The sequence below is a fragment of the Rhinolophus ferrumequinum genome, chromosome 12 (genome assembly GCF_004115265.2).
Source record: "Rhinolophus ferrumequinum isolate MPI-CBG mRhiFer1 chromosome 12, mRhiFer1_v1.p, whole genome shotgun sequence".
NCBI lineage: Eukaryota > Metazoa > Chordata > Mammalia > Chiroptera > Rhinolophidae > Rhinolophus > Rhinolophus ferrumequinum.
In genome coordinates, this window is record NC_046295.1 from 80,539,481 (window position 1) to 80,559,100 (window position 19,620).

At 43.8% G+C, this 19,620-nt stretch overlaps 1 protein-coding gene across 6 annotated transcripts in view; it reads right to left on the reverse strand.

Moving 5' to 3' along the window:
* Nucleotides 1-19,620, reverse strand: part of TSC1 (TSC complex subunit 1) — a 39,143-nt gene that overhangs the window by 17,232 nt on the left and 2,291 nt on the right. For 4 of the 6 annotated variants that reach the window (XM_033122544.1, XM_033122549.1, XM_033122543.1 and 1 more), the window contains exons 2-6: nucleotides 12,440-12,502; nucleotides 5,993-6,178; nucleotides 4,523-4,626; nucleotides 3,340-3,492; nucleotides 1,301-1,445 (exon numbers count right to left, since the gene is read on the reverse strand). In XM_033122544.1, the coding sequence (XP_032978435.1) occupies nucleotides 1,301-1,445; nucleotides 3,340-3,492; nucleotides 4,523-4,626; nucleotides 5,993-6,098 (508 nt within the window). In that variant the 5' untranslated portion in view covers nucleotides 6,099-6,178; nucleotides 12,440-12,502. Of the gene's footprint in view, nucleotides 1-1,300; nucleotides 1,446-3,339; nucleotides 3,493-4,522; nucleotides 4,627-5,992; nucleotides 6,179-8,217; nucleotides 8,394-12,439; nucleotides 12,503-19,620 lie in introns of those variants that run through there. The other 2 variants (XM_033122548.1, XM_033122546.1) reach the window with 2 other exon arrangements.

Sequence of the window (19,620 nt, forward strand, 5' to 3'; positions counted from 1 at the left end):
CGAGATGGGTGTGTGCAGAAGAGACATGAACCCGAGGCCGTCAGCCTGACTTTGGGCATACAAACATTCCCAGCTTGCTCCAAAGATAGCCAGAATGGTTTTCTAAAGCGCAGGTGCGGACACACCAGTCCCCTACTGAAACCCACCAGTGGCTCCCTCCAACCTTCAGACGAAATCCAATCTACTCCGAATGACCCACAAGGCTCTGACTGATCAAACCTCTGCCCTGTTGTCCAGGCAGCCCTTCAAAAGGACCCCAGACAGTCTCACAATACTGAACTGCCTGTATCATGAGGGTCGCTCGCTTTCCCTGACATTAGTAATTACACTTCTCCATTGCCCTATGGGCATCTGGCTCCTCAAAATGGCACTGTCGTGCCCACCTCTGTACTCCTAGTGCCTGGGACTGAGCTTGGTGCACAACCGGCATTCAAATTTGGGGAACGAATGAATGCATGAGAACCTTTGAAAATCACTATGTAGTTTTAGCTATGCAGATTTGTAATTAGAGTGAAAAAAATTCTTCTTCTGAAATTAACTTAAAGAGCTAAAAGTGGGAGAAAGAAAACTGAGTTAATCTCGCCTGCCCTAGACCCCCAAGTGCACAGTATACAGAGAGTTCCTTGTATAATGGGCAGACCATCCCTTCGCCACAACAAGAGCCCACTGAATAAGCCAGTGTCACATGAGCCTGTGCTGTACTTCATCCTGCATTGGAAGCCACAGGGCTCCCACACGCCATCCTTTCATGCTGGGATCACCACAAGATCCCGAATGTCACATGCGTCTAGCTTCCGAATCGCTCCGATAGACCTGCGCTACCTGCCGAGATGGAGAAACATCCCACTGCCCTGGAGACGAGAATGCTAATTAATTAGCACATCCTGCGTTTTCCCTCCTCCTCCTCCTGGTCCGCATGCACTGAACGGCTTCTGAGAACCAGCAGTGTATGTTCTGCCCCAACAGACCGGCGGGGGGCAAAAATGTGCGCAAGCTCACGCTTAGACTGCTACAGCACAGATACTGAAGTTGTTTTTCACTTTACTGAAAATCAGGAAGTTCTACATCCTACCTGAAAACGAATCCTTTAAGCCCACAGGACCCGAAGGTATCTTAATAGTCATGCTGCCCATTTGTGACTCCGAAGGACGCATCCCAAGTATTTCCTCACCTGACTAGTGACAACCACCCATCTCAGCTGTCAAATCCAACCCATCGTTCCCTTCCAGCTCACGACCTGTTTGTCAATAACGGAAGCATTCACCTGGTGGAGTGCGATAGGCACACAGCAGAGCTTTACCTGGTTTCTTGAGGCACCACGACGAAAGACGGCCAAAAATGTCAAAGAAGTCGTGCAGGTGCTGCTTCCCTGACTGTGGGATCATTGGCAGCATAGTTATCAGCACTAAGACGCCTGTGGTGAGGACGATGACATCAGTGTCCATCTGCAGAAGAAACACGTGTCAGGCGCGGCACTGGGGTCAGCGTGACGGCACACGGAGGGTCTAGATACCAAGGGGATCACCAGTGAGAGGTCTGTCCAGACGCCCTTCCCTGCCCATAAATCCCTCAGGGATTTGGAGGGACAACACTGAAACAGGCTCAGCAGAAAAAGTATGAGGACCGCTCCATGCCCCTGGATACCATCGTCTGGGAAAGGAACTTAAACTTGGCTTGGTGATGCCCAAGTCCCAAAGCCTGAGAATGTCGTATAGACTGCACGTGGAGGAAGGACGAGAAGGCACTTTTTAACAGAACAAAGGAATGCTGCTGCTTTTGTTCATTCAACCAAATCCTAAAATAGTTACCTTTTAAAAGTCAATTTTAAAAAACACTACACACTGACAAGTAATGCCACTACTCTTTAAAGGATTGCAACGTAACAAGAAATTAGTACAGCACTAACAAGTCTACTTCATGGCTCACCTTGGTGGCAGTGTTTAGAAATCAGCAAGTGAAAGAAGGTATGGTGACCTCCGACCATGGCTACAGTTGAAATATCAAGTCCTATAACTTTATGCTAATTAAAGACACTTAATACCCAATGGATAATGAATCAACTAGACGAGCTACAGTAGCTCACCTGACCCATAATTAAATCATGAATGTTTGCCAAGTAACCGGAATTCAGATTTAAGAAACAAGATAGTAATCAAAAGACTTCCACAGACACTAAGACATTCATTATTCCTATTGAAAAAGGAATCTATGCGTCTGGAAATCAAGTTTTAAATATGTTTAGTTTTTACATCAAGCACCGTATCTTTTGTTATGGCAGATATCTAGTAAGAACATAAAATATTGGTAGGAGAATCAAGAATACATGAGTTCCAGTAAAAAGGACTAATCCTAATTTTATAACATTCTAGCCGAAGGCTTGGGTAATAGTCCACAAGTGATTTTCAAGGCTTGTCCTTTGGGAAAAGATAAGTAGTTTTGCAATCTGAACTAAGTGGTGTGACTCCAAATTGAATTACATTCTCATCAAGCCATTCGCTTAAAAAATTAAGTTGTTAAAATTGTTCCTGTTTTTTAACATTACATGCACGTTATATGACCCCCCTACCACTGTGACTCCTTGGAACCCACCTCTAGGGATAATAAAAGTTACGCTTTTGGCAGAGACAAAAATCAATTTGCACAGTGCTGTATCAGATGAACCCAAAGGTACTGCCATCCGGGAACAAATACTACTGGACATTTTCATGTCTCGGTGAGGTACAGGCAGTTAATATTAACCACGTTTTCTCATTTTATAGATAGGAAACAAGTCCAGGAATTAAAACAGATTAAGCAAATAGCCCTGAGTATTTCAGGAAGCCACTGTCAAAACGAAAACCTTAAAGTTCTATTTAGGCTTTGCCTCCCAATGTAGAAAGACGCGCTAAGGTTAGTGCAGGAAAGTAGAATGCAACTCAGTAGGCACCTTCCTTAGAGCTGGAACCAGACATGCTCCTAAATGGTTAAGAGCCTGTTAGCCCTTTTTCTGTTAGCTAAGAGGGAACTTAGAAATGGAGCTTCCCCCAAGACAAACCAGCATATTTTTAACTGAGGGAAGGCTAGACGATGATGAAATCGGAGAGGGCTGGGACGACGAAATGTTGAACCGATCTGACTGAAATGGTATCGTTTGTGCTTGGACAAAAGATACCCGACGGTCACAGTGACGCACTGAGAATGTGCCCACTAAATCCCAACTCTGGTGTTGAGTGAGAAAAGCCAAATGCCTAGGAGTCTTCCAACTCGTAAAGTTAAAACCTAGCTTGCTTGCTTTAAACTACTCAACATTTCAGAAACGATATTCACAGTCATTTCGTTGGAATCCTTATAACACCGTACCTTGAGACATTTTAGTAAAGAAGGCAAAAGAGGTGCTTGAGAGAGCTTATGCTTCCAAGATGGCTGCAGCCTTATGACGTGCCCCAGCAGGGAGAGGGTGGATAACCGAGAGGCGGCTTTGCCCACGTACTCATTCATTTTGTCCAAGAGGTGCTAAAAATGTGAAAGAACAAGGAAATATGTCTCAATAAAGCTGGAGGTGGGGGTCAAGGGAACCCAGGGAAATCCTCCTATGAGTGTATGAGGTTCACACAAATAACCAGCAGTGAGGTACTCCAGGCCCACAAGTCTTCCCTCTCATGTGAAGTTAAAGGTCATGCAGGTAAAGAGGTCAAAGTCAAGGTTTTATAAACCACGTGGGAAAACAGCAGTGTTGCATTTGGCCTGAGAGGGCAGCCAGTTTGCAATTCCTGAGAAAGGATCCCCTTACACAGGCCTGCCTGTGGGAGGACACCCGCTCTGAAGTCCCAGCAGGCCACTGGTAACCATAACCACTGGGCTCCAGCCTGTGTGGGGGGTGGAAGCTGTGAGGGGATCCCGCTGGAAGCAGCGATTGATTGCCCACATGATTGGCCCCAAATATAAATCAGGTAGGAGCAGAAGTTAAAACTCAGCCCAGAGTAAAAATCAAACAGGATGTCCCGTAAGAAGCAGCCAATGACAAGGCCTTCAAATCGGAGTCACGTCACTGGCACACGAGCTCCAGACCTCCCCAGTCTGCCACTACAGTGCCTTGTTGGCTATTTACCACCAACAGAAATAAGAGCAAAAAACAAAACAGAAGGAACCGTCCAAGGGCCTTGTGCCAGGCAACGGAGCTTGTCAGGTAGCCCCATTAGTTACCTGCACGTACACACTTTCCCATATTGATTACAAGTTTATGGCTTCAAAGAGAGGTGCCTTATGGATCCAATTGTCATTGCACAGTTATAGTATTGGGATTACAGGATTGCTTTAAACAGCAAGAGCTTCAAAAGCCTCTGAAGTGTTTTATTTTGTAAACTTTTCATGAAACACAGGTCCTGCAAATTGTTTTTACATGTGGTTATAACAACATCCTCTACGGCACACACAGCTGGCAGGAGTAAGCTCTGGGCGGACTGCACAGTGGGTTTGCACAGACGCTGCCACACTACTTGTGGAGACGGTGCTGAATGCCTTACTCGTACATGCCAGCAGTTACCTTATCGTGTGGCTCTTGCAAGGTCGTCAGGATCTGCAATACCGGTTGAGAATTGGTTTCCAGGTAATAATCCACCAAGGTGTTTACAAGCATCGGACCACGGTCTGAATAAAGAAAAGGGCAGTCGGTAACAGTTATTTCCTTTAACATTCTAAACTTCCCGCAAATAGGTGCCTGTCACAAAATCCAGAATGTGTTTCTTCAGATGCTACCCAAAGCTTTATGAAGCATTACATTTCTGCCTCCTTACATTAATTTAGGTTTGACAATAGGATAATACCAAGTTGATTTGCCTAAATATCCATAAAAGCACATGGAACACTATCTTTTTTATTTACAAAAATAATTTCTGCCTATTGTTAACAATTCAGACTGTAAGAAAACACATAAAAGGAAAGTGAAACTCCCCTTACCACCTGCCTCCCAAGCCACTCTGCAGAAAACACCCTTGCGTTTGGTACGTGTCCTTTCAAATCTTTTCCTGCTGCACAATCTTGCACATACATGCGCGCACGCACAGTCCCACGTCCATACGCCCATAGCCTGTGCGCGTTTTCCCCTTAACAAGATGCTGCCGACACCTTCCCATGGCAGCACCTACGACCTTCCTGACCTCTTCTTCTCACATAATTTAACCATCCATCTACTGAAGGACAGTTGGCTTTTTCCAATTTTTCACTGTACTTCATTTAAGGCTACAATGAAATACAGATTCTTACGAGTGGGCCAGATGGTACATGCTTTTGAATTGATGATAGATACTCCCAAAAGGTTAAACAATACATTCTCCTGCTAACAACATCCATTTCTATGATCAACATCGGATTTTTTTACTAACCTGGTAAGCAAAAAAGGGTACTATTTAAATTTGTATTCCTCTGATTAAAGAAAGATTAAGCATTTTTCATATTAAAAATCACATATTTGATTTACAGTAAAATGACATATCTGGGATTTGCTTTAAGACATTGGGTGGGAGAGAGTCCAGGAGGTTAAGAAAAAAGAATGGCAGAAATGTTGGCGCTGAGTTTGTGGGGTTAGTATTCTTATGTCTATATTTGGGTATTTGAATATTTCCACAATTAAAAGCTAAAACCACATATAGAGTGAATCCAGCAGTGTGTGGTCTTTACTGGTGGTTTTAAAGACTCCTTAGAACAGGGGTGTCAAAACTGCCGCCCGTGGGCCAACTGGCCCGCAATCCATTGTTAATTGGCCTGCAGCAAATTCCAAAAATATATTTAGTTTACTTAAATAAACAGGTGAGGCAATACGTACTTCACCTCGAGTGAGTGGCCCGGCTGTTTGTGTATTTTACCGCATATGGGCCTTGGTGAAAAACGCTGAAAACAGTTTGGACACCGCTGCCTTAGAAGATGAAAACCAGAATTCATCGGCACCGTCCTAGTCCCCTCCAGGCCAATCTCCTCTGATTAGCAGATAAGCTGGAGACAATATGGTCTTGCTCACCGGCAGTGAGATTCTCTTTAAAGACAGCTGTGACGTCATCACGCACACTCAGCACGGAGGAGTCCAGCATGGAGAGCAGCTCCCCGATGTTCGCTTGTTGGGCCATTATCTTACACGGATGTGCTGTGCCGGGTCCAGGACGTTCGTTAAAGATTCTGAAGGCTTTTCATTGGTGCCACTACCAGACTGAGGAAAAGCAACAGGACAGTGTAACAAAACAGTCCCATTTTCCCCTACAAAAAACTACCTGCAGGACAAACCAGAGCATGTGTTCAGTGCCGTGAAAAGTTTCTCCAGAACTCTGCTGATAAAGGCAGCTAGGGTGTGTGAGTAATTCTATCTTTGACAAATTTCTGAAGAGGCGCTCTATGGAATGGAACCATCAGAGAGAAACCTACAAAACTGCCACCAGTCAGAACCGATCATCACAGCAACTTAACACAAGGACCAAAGCCAAGTTCCATTCCTACTTCTGATTCTACCTTGGGCTTTGGCTAAGATTATGTGTATGTTTCAAATCACCGATCTAAAAAGTAGATGAACTATTTTCAGAAAAAGGACTAAAAGCATCCTATTTTCTTCTTGACAATCGCGTCGGTGTCTGCAAGTTAGTATAGCTGCTGGGATCACAAGTCCCCAAGGTCGATACCCAGTTTGAACCAGCGGTCATTTCTCCATTTTCAGCGTATACTCCTCATTCTAGGCCGTGGGTTACTGAAGCAGCAGGAGCGCCAGGGAGTGCCTTCACCTTCCAAACTCAGTTCTTTACGGCAGTGGAGCACCGGCCTCATCTTCACATACAAAGCACAGCTCACCCTCCCCCCCCACCCACCCCCCCGTGTGGCTACGCAAGCCTACACTTAGGCATTTCTCTCCACTTTGGGCTCAAGCGCTCTATTTTCAAAAACAAGTAGCAACAACTACCGTTTATCAGACAGGCACTACACACCTTTCACGAAACCATCGAATATACTTCTTATACTAGTACCGTGGGATTGGTCTTTTGGTCCCGATTTTATAGGGATAGAAACAATGACCCCAAGCCATTTGGGGCTTGGGGTCACGAAGCTAGCAAAAGGCAAAGCCAGGGGAGAACTGAAATCTGAGCCCAGATTTGCTTCGGTCCAAAGCCCTTAAATGTGACATTAAGCTAGCTTGTGGTTTTGACCCTCATAACAACTCTGTGAGGTAAGTAGATATTATCTTTATTTTACAAGTGAGAACATGGATGCTCCAAAACGATAAATAATTGTGCCAAGGTCACATAGTAAAGCAGAACATCGGCGGCCCAGCTCCCAGGCCAATGAATGCACACGTCATTTGCAACCGTATTAAAATATATTCTTACTTTCTATGTTCTTTTCTTTGAGTAAGCTAAATTAGCAGTTCTCAAGCAACAGTGTCTACCAAAACACAGGTGGGACGCTCGTCAGAAATGCAATTTCCTGGGCCCATTCTAGAACTGAATTTGGGGCTCAGGAATTGGTCTTTTAATAAACACCCCAGGTAATTCTTACACGGGTGATATATAAACCCTGTTTGAGAAACACTAGGCTAAAGAGTCAAGCTCCTCCTGCAAGGATGCCAAATTTAAAGTAGCAATGACCCCCAAAACTGGCAAGTATTAACTTCCTACTATCTCTGCTCTTACTTAATTATAACCTGGAGATATTCACTGCTTTGGCTCTCGGTGAATCAAACGTTCATTAGCCAGAAAAATCAATTAAAATGTCTAAAGGCATTTTTCATAGCAAATCGTGATGTAGGAAGTTGCTGGGTCACCCCTATAAATACAAACCTTACAGGCAAAGGGTTCAGAAATGTGAGGCTTCAACTGGTAAGATTTTATCAGAAAAGAGTTCAAAACTGAAGAGAGAAACAAATTTCACCTTGTTGTGAGTTGGATTAAATTAAATTTATAAGTGAAGATAACACCAATCTGTCAGGATTTAGTCTTCTTTGAGAGGATTAAATGAGATAATATATGTCACACACTTAGCACAATACCCGGCACAAATAAATAGTCACTGAGCAGCACCTGTATGCTATCGGAAAGAATTCTAATAAAAACCTTTGGGCTACCACTTTCAAGATGACATTTTAATAGCACATTTACTTTCCTAGCCCCACGTACATTTCTACTCCAGATAAATCTCAAAATGATTCTCAAATGTAAAAGCATTTGTCCCCAAGTTTGGTTTTGTTCCCAAAGCACTACTACTTACCTAGCATCAATCAGCCTGGTGAGACTGCGTTTCTCTCTCGTGTATTCAGAAGACAAGCGTGTCAGAGCTGTTCCTCCAAATGCAGGCAGCCCAGAACTCAGAGTGACATGAGCTCATTTCTAAACAAAGATGGCGCCCATCCAGTCAACTTGGCGATAGTCAGGGCTGACCGGCTTGGAATATCTAGGTTGTTTTCAGTTTGTACATATAATTTAGGTGTAAAAGTCTGGTTTCTGAAGCCTACTCTTTCCAAATGCTTTACAGAAGAAAAAATAAGGTTTTTATCTAAAACACATTAGAACATTTTTGGCAACAAGCTTTTCTCTGTGATTCTAAAACTCTGCCTTTAACCACATTTTCTAATCCCCAGAAAAACATATAAATCTTGGGCTTTGTATAATATTCTTCATTTAAGTGACCCAAGTTCAAGGATTTCTGATATTCGAAAAGCCCTCACAAGACTTAAATCATAAGCTTTTGGAATCAGTGACTGGAATATCTGTGTTTATACTCATTCAAATGTTTCTTGAGGGCCCAACTGCAGGGTGCTATGCAGAGAAGGCGGACTTAGCGAGTGCAGTGAAGAATTATGCGTGCACGAGTAGGAAATGGCCATGGTTCAGTGCGTGCACAAAGGAAGGAAGGGAGCAGCTCACACTGGACTTGGTGGGTGAGGCGCACACGTTAGACACACCTCACAGCCTACAGAAGACTGGCTAGAAGAAGTCACTTAAAGGTTAGCACCACAGGCACGTGAAACATCTGCTTAGAGCCGTGCAAGTCTCTCTTCCATTTTGGAAACAACCAAGTATAGAAAACAGAGGAGACAGAAGCAGCCAAAAGTCGGTATCTGAGTTAATGCAGTTCTGTACCTACATGCCAAAGCAACATTCCATCTACTTTAATATTATCTTCAGCGGCCGCATGCCACAGCACAGTGCTATAGAAGATGCTATTTATACTAAGAAGCCGTGACTTTCAACACCCACCAAACCCTGTCACTCTGCCAGTCTTCTGGGTCTCAGTAAAAGGCACGACCGTCAGTCTAGAGCAAACATCTAGGTGACACCTTTGACGCTTCAATCACTCCTCCCCTCACATCTCATCCGTCAGCAACCCCCCTCCTTCGCTACCCCTCCTGTTGTCGGCTGCGTCCAAGCCCCCATGGTGTCCCCTTGGAGACAAGGCGGCGGCAGCCTCCTGCACTTGTATTCCTGACCCCCTACCATTCAGGTGCCACCAAACAACCACAAGAGACACTGAAATATGGAAATCAGAATCCATCACTGCCGTGTAAAATCCTTCCGTGGCTTCGCAGGGAGCTAATAAGAACTAAACTCACAAGTGGCCCCTAAGGCTCCACGTTGATTTGGCCATTTACGACTCCCACGTTCCGTCTCTTCTCGTCTCTTCCTCTTCATCGCCCTGCTCTAGTTTCACCTTTCTCAAACCCGGGACAGCAGGTTCTTGCTCGATGGCTTTGTACTTCCTGTTCCCTCCATCCCTGGAATGCTCTGAATAATCACTTTCAAATAAGGGTAAAACATTCTAGAAGTAACGTCCAAGTTTTGTATTTTATAAGTGGAAATTCTGTCAGTTTAAGTATAAATGTTTACTCATAAAAATAGAAGCTTCAGTTCATGATGTGATTTTTATACTTAAAAACAATTACGAACTTCCAGGGTCGGCCGGGTGTCTCAGGTGGATGGAGCCCCGTGCTCCTAACGCCAAGGTTGTCGGTTCGATTCCCACATGGGCCAGTGAGCTGCGCCCTCTACAGCTAAGACTGTGAACAACAGCTCTCCCTGGAGCTGGGCTGCTGTGAGCAACCAGAGGTTGCCATGAGCTGCCACGAGCCACCGTGGGCTGCTAAAGGCTGCAGCGGGCTGCTGTGAGCAGTGACAACCGACTGCCTCAGCCAGGGGAGCGCAAGGCTCGTAACACCAGCATGGGCCAGGGAGCTGTGTCCTACAACTAGACTGAGAAACAACGGCTTGAACCAGAGTGGGCGGGGAAGAGAGGGCGGCGGAAGGGGGGAAAAAAAATTACAAACTTCCAAATAGTTAAATATGTTAACTAATAATATAAATATTAAGAGGGTAGCTTAGCTAGATACTTTTATAAATAATAGTAATTACTCTGAGTCAAATATTTACCAAATTTTAATACCTGGCTAGATGACATGAATCAAATTATATTTTCATTTTAACTTCCATAGGATTGTTTTGTAGCATTTATTATAAGATAACCTTAAGAACTGCATTTAATTTGTAGTCTTTCAAGAAAAAGTCATGTTTGGGAATAATTCACATCTTGTAAGGATAAATTAAAAACAAAATGTCTACCTTCATCTCAATTTTAAGACACAAAAAAAATTCAAAATCACACTCAACAATATCCATGACAGTCTTCAAGCCAAACATAAAAAAATAGACTATGAAGAAAACAATGTTAAGAAAAAAATAAAATACTCAAAAACACATTTTGTACTCACTAATCAAATTTCATACTTTATAAAAACGCTTTACAGAGACAATTTCTTGGAGTTTTGCACCTATGAAGGCTAAAAATTTCAACGAAAAGCTTGTCAAAATGACCGCCAATGATTTCCAGTAGCTGAAGATGAAGGATCTTTGAAGCTTGCCCGAGCTATGAATCCCAGGTACAGTTCCTTCCAGAAAACAACCTACGAGAAACTCTCCTGAATTTTGGACCTGCTTTGTCCAAAAAGATCAATGATGGGACCACATGTGGCAACTAAAGATGGTTGTTTATTCGGTGACACACACACAACCACAGTGGCCGTAGGAGCAATCCAGCAGCTGGCAGTGCTGGCAAAGTATTAGCCCCGCATTAAAATTTCAAACTTTAAAAAAAAAAAAAAAAAAAAAAATTTCAAACTTTAAAAATCTGGCTACTAAAATGTGATACAATTGTAGTAATGAAAAATGTTTCATAAAACTTGAGATTTAGGTTGTGTGGTACTCAGTCTGGGCCTGAAGGACATGAACAGCTGACCATTTGCCACTGGGTTCAAATTCATATTCAGTGGCTCTCTACAAAAGGGACAGTGTTAAGTACGCACAAAAAATTCAAAAATGAAAAGTCAATCTTAGAAAGCCTTCCGTCCTTGTGAGAGAACCATGTTTCCACCTCCTTAGGCGGTCTACCACCTATATTAAGTCCTTGTTTGTGAACAGACATTGGTCTTTAAGGCAAAAATCCCTCCTTATTTCACAGTTCTTAGGCGGTAAGGTGAGGCAGTGACAGAATACAGTAAATGGCCACCAGTGAGCCATTAAATGAAGCCCATTAGCTGTCTGTGTATAAAGAGCAGAGCCAAGCCCTTCCCTGCCTCCTTCCCATGTGGCTGCACTGGGCATTCCTGCTGTAAACTCAGAATTACAGCTCAGCGCCCAGTCAGATCGCCAGGACGAAACCCATCCCCATGGAAATGCCAGGGCCTCAGGGTTTATGAAGGATACATCCGGGGACTCAGAATCCTGCAATTCCTAAAAACGATTCCAGCATATAATTCAGCCCAGAAAACTAATTAAGACAATCAACAGATAAAGCTGTGTGAAGACGTAAATGCTAAGTCACTAGCTCGGGGGTTCTCAGCCCAGGATGCACCTCAGTCACCTGGACAGTTTACACAATCCCAACGCCCAGGCCCCACTGCAGAGAGGGGGATGGGTCAGGGTCCATGGAGTGCGCTTGGTTTACACTACAGTTACCTTTACAGACCCAAGTGCATTTCTAAGACAGGCTGGGCTGAGAATGTCTGCACTAGTTAAGTGATTTGCTCCAAAACACAGGCTTCAACTTAAGTGAGTGATGAAAACCAAACGCTGCTGCTAGACAGAACTCTCTGAGTCCTGGGTCCACCAAGTACCAGCCTCGTGACCTTAGGAAAAGTGGGGAACATCTCAGAGCCCGAGTCTGCATCTGTGAAATGGGGCTACACCAAACGCGTGGTTGTGAAGAAGAAAATAAGTAACATTAACAATGCATTTGACAGTGCCTGGCACTGAATAAGCAATTACTAAATCATCAGGAGTTTGACCAGTTACTTCATGCCACAGAAGGTCCAGCTCCAGGCAAGCAGCTAAAATCACCGATGTTAAATCCTGAATGCAGAGAAACATGGATGCACAACCATAGACAAGACGGCCAATTCCCTTCCGTCCTCCCCCAACCAGAGGACTAGCTGATGCCTTACCTGACCTGGGGACACTTGGTAATTCAGTTTCCAGTGCTGTCAACCTGGTGTCTTTCATGGTCACTGAAGGGAAGAAAACACACGTGTCAACATGTATTCATCCTACAGCGAAGTGAACCCAGACGCAGGAGAGGGAGTTCAGGGTTCGTCTGGTTCAACCTCCTTCCTACTCTGTCCCTTACAGGTGGCCGCCTGCGCCCCACTGGAATGAACACTTACAATCATTGGGCGCACGTGCCTCTCCCTGTCTATGTGTCTGAACAGCTGGGTGCTGGAAAATGCTTCATATTGTGCTGAACTTGGAATCTCTGCCTTTTGTTAACTGCCTGTTTATTAGAGCTATAAACAAACGGGCAGTAAATGGTCAGGACCAGGCCCTAGAACCAGAGGGTTCCGAGTTGAAATCCAAGCTCTGCCACTTTTTAGCTGGGTAACTTTTGGCTATTTAAGTCTCTAATGTCTACCCTTAAGTTACGCCATGTGTAAAGCGAGGAGAGCCATGGCCTCTTCCTCATAAGGCTGTGGGGGGGTTACAGGAGAGAGTGCGTGCCACAGCCTGGGGCACAGCGTGTGGCAGAGTCCTCACCCAGGAGCCCCGTGAGGCGGGCCCCAGAGCAGGGCCAGGGCCAGGCACCACGCACCTAGTGGGCCTGCATGGCCCAATCGGCCGCCCCAGTCCCTTGCCCCCACCGGCCTCAGCCAAGCCACCTCGTCCCCACTGCAGGATCATGTCCCTGCTGTCCCTGTGCCTGCGACTCTACCCGTGCCCCTCCCGCGATCAGTCTTCACCTAATCTCTCAGCTTAAACGTTCCCCTCATCAGAGAAGCAAGCCTTCACTTCTTCCACCCCACGTCCCAGACGCTCTCTTAGTTATACGCTCTTAGCAGCCTCTACTTCTCTGCGTCTCTTACCACAACCCAATCAAATAAGTGTAGTTAGTTACTGAACGTGTCTCCCGCACTAGAACAGAAGTTACAGCCAGGGAGGGAAAGGAGCTTATTCAGTCTCTAGCAGCTACCAGTGTCCGGTACAGCAGGTCCTCGAAAAATGTCGTTATTTCGTTCAACACCCTTTCGTTGTAACGTTGATGAGATGCCATAGGCACAGAACCTATTGACAATGTTAAGTGAGGATTTACTGTACTTGTTGACTGAATGACTAGGAGTTACCATATTTCTTAAATAAATTTACAAAGCCAAATTCTGCCTTCAAAACAGCACAACCTTCATCTACTTCTTCTACATGACAAGCATAAACATCTATCATCTCTCTACTTTCTTCCTCCTTCTGTCCAAATGATCTCATATTAAATATCTATGTTAAATATGAGCATGTATAAATACATACATTCTGGGTTGCTTTTACAATGTGAGCCCTTCAAAATCTACTTGGGTATAGGCTGATCACGAGACTGCAAGCTCCACGAGGACAGAGAGCCCTGGCCCACCAATGGGCACCCAGGGCCGATTTCAGCTCTGGCACCCAAGAGGCAAATACACCCTGTTTAGATGGGCAAAGGTTTCATCAGCTTATCTGGTAACCATTCCAGGGTTGAGTATGGAGTATGAAAGCTGAGCCTCATATACCGTGTTTCCCCGAAAATAAGACCTAGCCGAACAATCAGCTCTAATGAGCCTTTTGGAGCAAAGATTAATATAAGACCCGGTCTTATAGTAAAATAGACTGGGTCTTATATAAGACCGGGTATAATATAATGTAATATAATATAATACCCAGTCTTATATTAACTTTTGCTCCAAAAGATACCTCAGAGCTGACCGGCGAGGTCTTCTTTTCGGGGAAACGCGGTACATACACCCAATTCCACTGAGCACAGAAAAGCTTGGAAACAAGCCCTTGAACAGCCTGGTCAAAGTCGAATGGTGGGTTGAGCCACTCCCTGACAATTGCGACCTCCTGCTCCAGATGTCAAGGGGATTACACTCCTCATGGGTGACACTCAGGGCATCCCCTACCAATGGTCCTCGGTGGCACATGCAAACGTGTGTGCAGTGCCAGGAGGCGGGCTGGCCTTTCGGAAGGCCCACCAAACCATTCAGACAGGGACACGGTCACTCAGCCAAGCAGAGCTGGAATTAAAACATGGGAGCCTCGGGGCGGCCGGATGGCTCAGTTGGTTAGAGCGCGAGCTCTGAACAACAGGGTTGCTGGTTCGATTCCCACATGGCCAGTGAGCTGCGCCCTCCACAACTAGATTGAAGACACGAGCTGCCACTGAGCTTCCAAAGGGGTGGCCCGGTGGCTCAGTTAGAGCACGAGCTCTCAACAAGGTTGCCGGTTCGAGTCCCACATGGGACGGTGGGCTGTGCCCCCTGCAACTGAAGATTGAAAACAGCAACTGGACTTGGAGCTGAGCTGCGCCCTCCACAACTAGATTGAAGGACAACTTGGAGCTGATGGGCCCTGGAGAAACACACTGTTCCCCAATAATCCCCAATAAAAATTTTTTTAAAAAACTTTAAAAAAAACAAAAACACACGGGAACCTCTCATCTTCAGAATCTTACAATCAGCTGTTAGTCCAATGAGTCATGTAGACTTCCTCTTGCAATTAATCCCAGTTGGATCTTTTACCTGAATAGGAATATCTAAGGCAAGGGTAAAATTAGAATATATCCAAGATGAGATCTCATCCCGCCCAGCCAAGATCACTGTCCTAGATAAAGGCCCTGGCACAGGAAATTAGAAGGGCTTCTGTCCAATGCTCAGCAGTAAGGCTTCTGAGCGTCTTGAGCACTACACTAAAAAATGGTAATGCTAACCAATCCGCATCACTGTCATGTGGCCATGTCAAAGGCCACCTGCCATCACTTACGATTTGTAAGCGTTTATTCACGTATTAATTTATATTTAAATCCTGCCCTATGGAAGTACCACTGGGTGGACTCATTCTGGTCAGCAAAGTTTCATGTGACCTGCGAACTTCCTGTTCAGCAGTGCCGAATGGAGAAGACCCTTCTCCAAGATGTGTGCGCCCCCCTAAGGGTATGGACGGAAATGCTGGTCAGAGCATAACAGGGTCAATCCATGTTCTCAGATTCAAAAGCCAAATAAAACACAAATGCTCCCAAATCTCGATTTTTCCTCTGTGATAGTATGAAGCTGTGCTCTCACCTAAATGCAGCGTTGCAATTGCACTTCCACGAGCAGTGTTTCTGAATAAAAACAAAAGGTAGGTCTGAGGGAGAAGATGAGGGCTCCGTGCGTTAGTATTTTTTAGATCAAACAAAAGGAACATGGGTCCGTTTGTTATCCCAGTTCACCTTAGTTTATTTCATTCTGAAGGTGTTGACAGATCGGCGGCTCGTACACCCGGGATTACACACGAACCCCCACATAACAGCCACGTAGAGCTGACATCAGCAGGGCCCACACACATTTTTTCACCTATCTCTGCCCTTGGCAAGATGCATTACGAGCTGTGGGAGGGCTAAAAACTACGCACACCTTTCTGAACGTGAGGGGCGGGTACCTAAAATGCTTTGAGAAAGTCTTTTATCTGACAATATCAGTTGACTATTCAGACTTTTGGAAACCAGTGTTGTGTGTGACCATGCACGTCCTAGGAGCCCCAAAACTTCAAATCACAGAACACATCACTGCAAATCGTATCGCCTAAGGTCACTGTGCACACACTGGTCTACGGTGAAAACCACAACAGCAGGTGTAAAATGAAGGCAGATATCGCTTCACTATAACTTGTTTTCTATATTCAGGTTTTTATCTAAAAAAATTCAAAGACAATTCAGACACAGGTTCAGGCATAGATTGGACTATTTCATTCCGTAAAGCACAACTATTACACTGCTACGTGTAATAGTACAGATAACATATATTAGTAATACAGGTAACAGTGTTATGTTAATAAGACAGTTATACTATTACGTTCACCTCTGAGGTGATTTCCTAGAGTAATAGTCTATCAAGTGAACAAAGGTGCCTTCAGCAGAAATGCATCCAAAAAGGGTAAGATCGTCCTAGCTCCAATTCGTTCTTCCTACCAATGAGTAGAAGAAAGAGAAAGGGGTAGGAAATACTATTTAGTATGTGAGTAAAACAGCTGATGGCAAAACCTGCCCAAATGTGTAGTCATGTGGGACTGAAACGGGCTCAGCAGTTGTGGTTCCTCTCAAGGTCATATAAGCCGGGACAGGAGAGCTCCCGATTCTCCATTCAGAATTCTGCCGTTAGTGACCCTGATGGACAATTTGCTGAAGCTTATATCCCATTTCAAAGGTGAATCCTTTAGTCACTTGCCTGAGGAGAGAGAGCTTGATTTTGGTAAGGTACACCACTTCTATAAATAATGTTTCCTACGTTCCGACTTCCTATTAGCATAACCAAAATTATGTACCAAGAAAATACAGGCGAGACAGATACCACGTATGTTTCAAAAAGTCACCATACAAAACTTCCCTTAAAAGGAATCTGAGCAAACTGTAAGATTTCTTTAGGTTTCAAGTTCATAGAACTAAAACAGAAATATCCATGGAACGAAGGCACAGGGTTGGATGGTCTAGGCCAGGGATTCTCAGACGTGGGGCTCACACCAGCAACTTCAGCATTACCGGGGATTCGTTAGAAATGCAAATTCTTGGGCCTTGCCCCGGACCTCTGAATCAGAAACTTTGGGATGGGGTCCTCTAGCTGATCTGATGCCCACTAAGGTTAAGACCACTGGTCAAGGAAGAAGGATGAAGCCAAGAACATTAAATAACTATATGTATTATATATAGACTTTGAGGTTCAAAGGGGAAAAAAATAGTGCATAAACCTTGGGGAAAATCCCACTGAAATTCTGCCAGGTGCTGAAGGTACCAGCACAGACTGAATGCCAAGCGTGACAAGCATTTAGCAAGTTCTATACTGAGTTCTCCACTTCTGATTTTTTTTTCTCTTTAAAACGTGGCACCTAAAGTTGAATTCCCAGTGAAGTGGAAAGAATCTTTCAATGTAAAAGTTGAACAAAGTGATTTATAATACAAACATAGGCTCATCTTTTAAAAACTTGGGCCTTTCCTACCTACTGGTTAAAAAAAGAAAAAGAGCGTTTTTCATAAAGCCCGAGTCCATTTTTAAGAGCATTAACCTATCTAGAATGATCAGCCAGGCTCAAGTGGTCCATGACATTCCTGAAGCCATACCCAAAATTTCGTACTGTATGAATTTTTTTGGTGGTGATGGGATGGGAAGGGATATTTGGTCCAGTTTCCCATGGATTTTCAGAAGGGAAATGAGCCCCCCCAAAAAAGTTAAGAACCACGGATCTATGAGTTAGTTTATGAGAGAGCAACTCAAGGCAACTTAACACAGTGAAATACTAAATTTGGGGGCTCTGGAGTCCACCAACGGGGTTCAAATTCCAGCTCAGCGACTGAATGAGTGACTTGAGGCCTCCGTCTCCTGACCTCCTTACCCTGTCTCTTCAGGTTGTGGGAAGAGTTAATAGGCTCATGTGTAAAACATTTAGCACAACATTTGGCTCCTAAGTACTCAATAAATATAAACTTTATTATAACAATATTACTACTCAACAAAATGTATGAATGGGTACCTCGGCCTCAGCAGTCTAGCCATTTGGCAACTTGCATTTGAAACACTGACAAAACATTCTATAACTTAGAATGGATACACTTTATGTTTGTTCCTGTGCTGTGTGAACTACTGAAGCAGCACAGGTCTTGACCGCAGGCAGTAAGGTCACTCACTACACCTTTTCTTCTTGATCACACTCCTCACTGTGGATGCCATCACCAATAGAGGGGCAACCTTGTCCCTCGTGACTCAAATACTTCGTGGCCTCTGCGGCCGTTATCCTTACAAAGCGACCTGTGAGTTCTAGGCCAGTGGCTATCATGCCTTGTTTTGTATCAAAGCTTGGTTTTTAAGGCACTTTACTCATTAGATGACTATCTGAATTCATTCAACCTGAAAAAGTATTCTGTTACCTTTTGCTACTTCCCTGTATAGAACAAAAGTTAGCGCTGCACAAGAGAAGGGACAAGAAAAATTAGCAAGGTCCTGAGAATGAATGGATATATATACACAGATATTGATAAAATACAGCAGTATTTTTTATTCTCCCCCTAAAAAGATGTTAGACATTAAATTACTAATTTCTAGTAATTATAGGCTTTAAAAGTAAATCAGAAAAAGAATAATCTCCAATTACTGACGGTAGACCTCTTTCAAACCAATTTAAACAGAAGAACATGGGTATTTCATGCAAACTAAATTATATTAAACACGAGGGAACAACTCAGTGTTTGCATATATATAAAACGTGTATGTATAACACACATACAAACACACACACACATATTTAAGCAAAACACTACAGGTTTGAATGCTACTGAGGATACTTTTCTTTCTCTCATGATTGTAGCTACTTACATGACAGACAAAACTAATACAAATAAAACTAATCTTTCAAAGAGAGATTTATACTGAGGAACTCACAGGAAATTTCTTTAAAAAAATAATGTGATATAGGGCAAAAGATCAACAGTTCAGGCTGAAAGTCACCAATTTGCTAAGTTATTATAAAGCCATTAACACTTTGATTCCGTCAATTTAATCAGAATGTTTAACTGAAGCCCCAGGAAGACTTTAAATCACAGAAATTTAGACTTAGAAATACTCTAATTTACAACCACATGAAGAACCTGAGGCTCAGAGAACTTAAATGACTTCTTCAAAGTTGAAAGCTATTTGACTTTTAGAAAAGCTTGCAATGGTTGATAATATTGCTGTATTTGGCCCATCTGCATCTGAGAACATCCAATCAATTCCAGGAGAAGCTAATTTTAGTCCACTACTGGTCCTGGAACCCAGAAAAGAACATACCTGTATCCTAACAAACTCTGAAAGAAGACAGAGCTATAAGATCAAGTCAGCTGTACTTCAGAGTCCAAAATTCACCCACCACTATACACATCAGAGGTTAGAAGCTATTTTAAGAAATGCTTCTGCAATAAATTATAAATTAGAAGAAAAAAGCCAAATTGAAACTTTAAGCCACTGGTCCACAACCTCTGGTGCATATCCAAATCACCTCTGACTTCTTCCAAAATATATACCCAGGGTGTCTGCAAAGACCAAAAATGCACGTCTACCTACTACGGGGTCTGACGGAGGTTCCGAGATCACTTCTTTCAGTA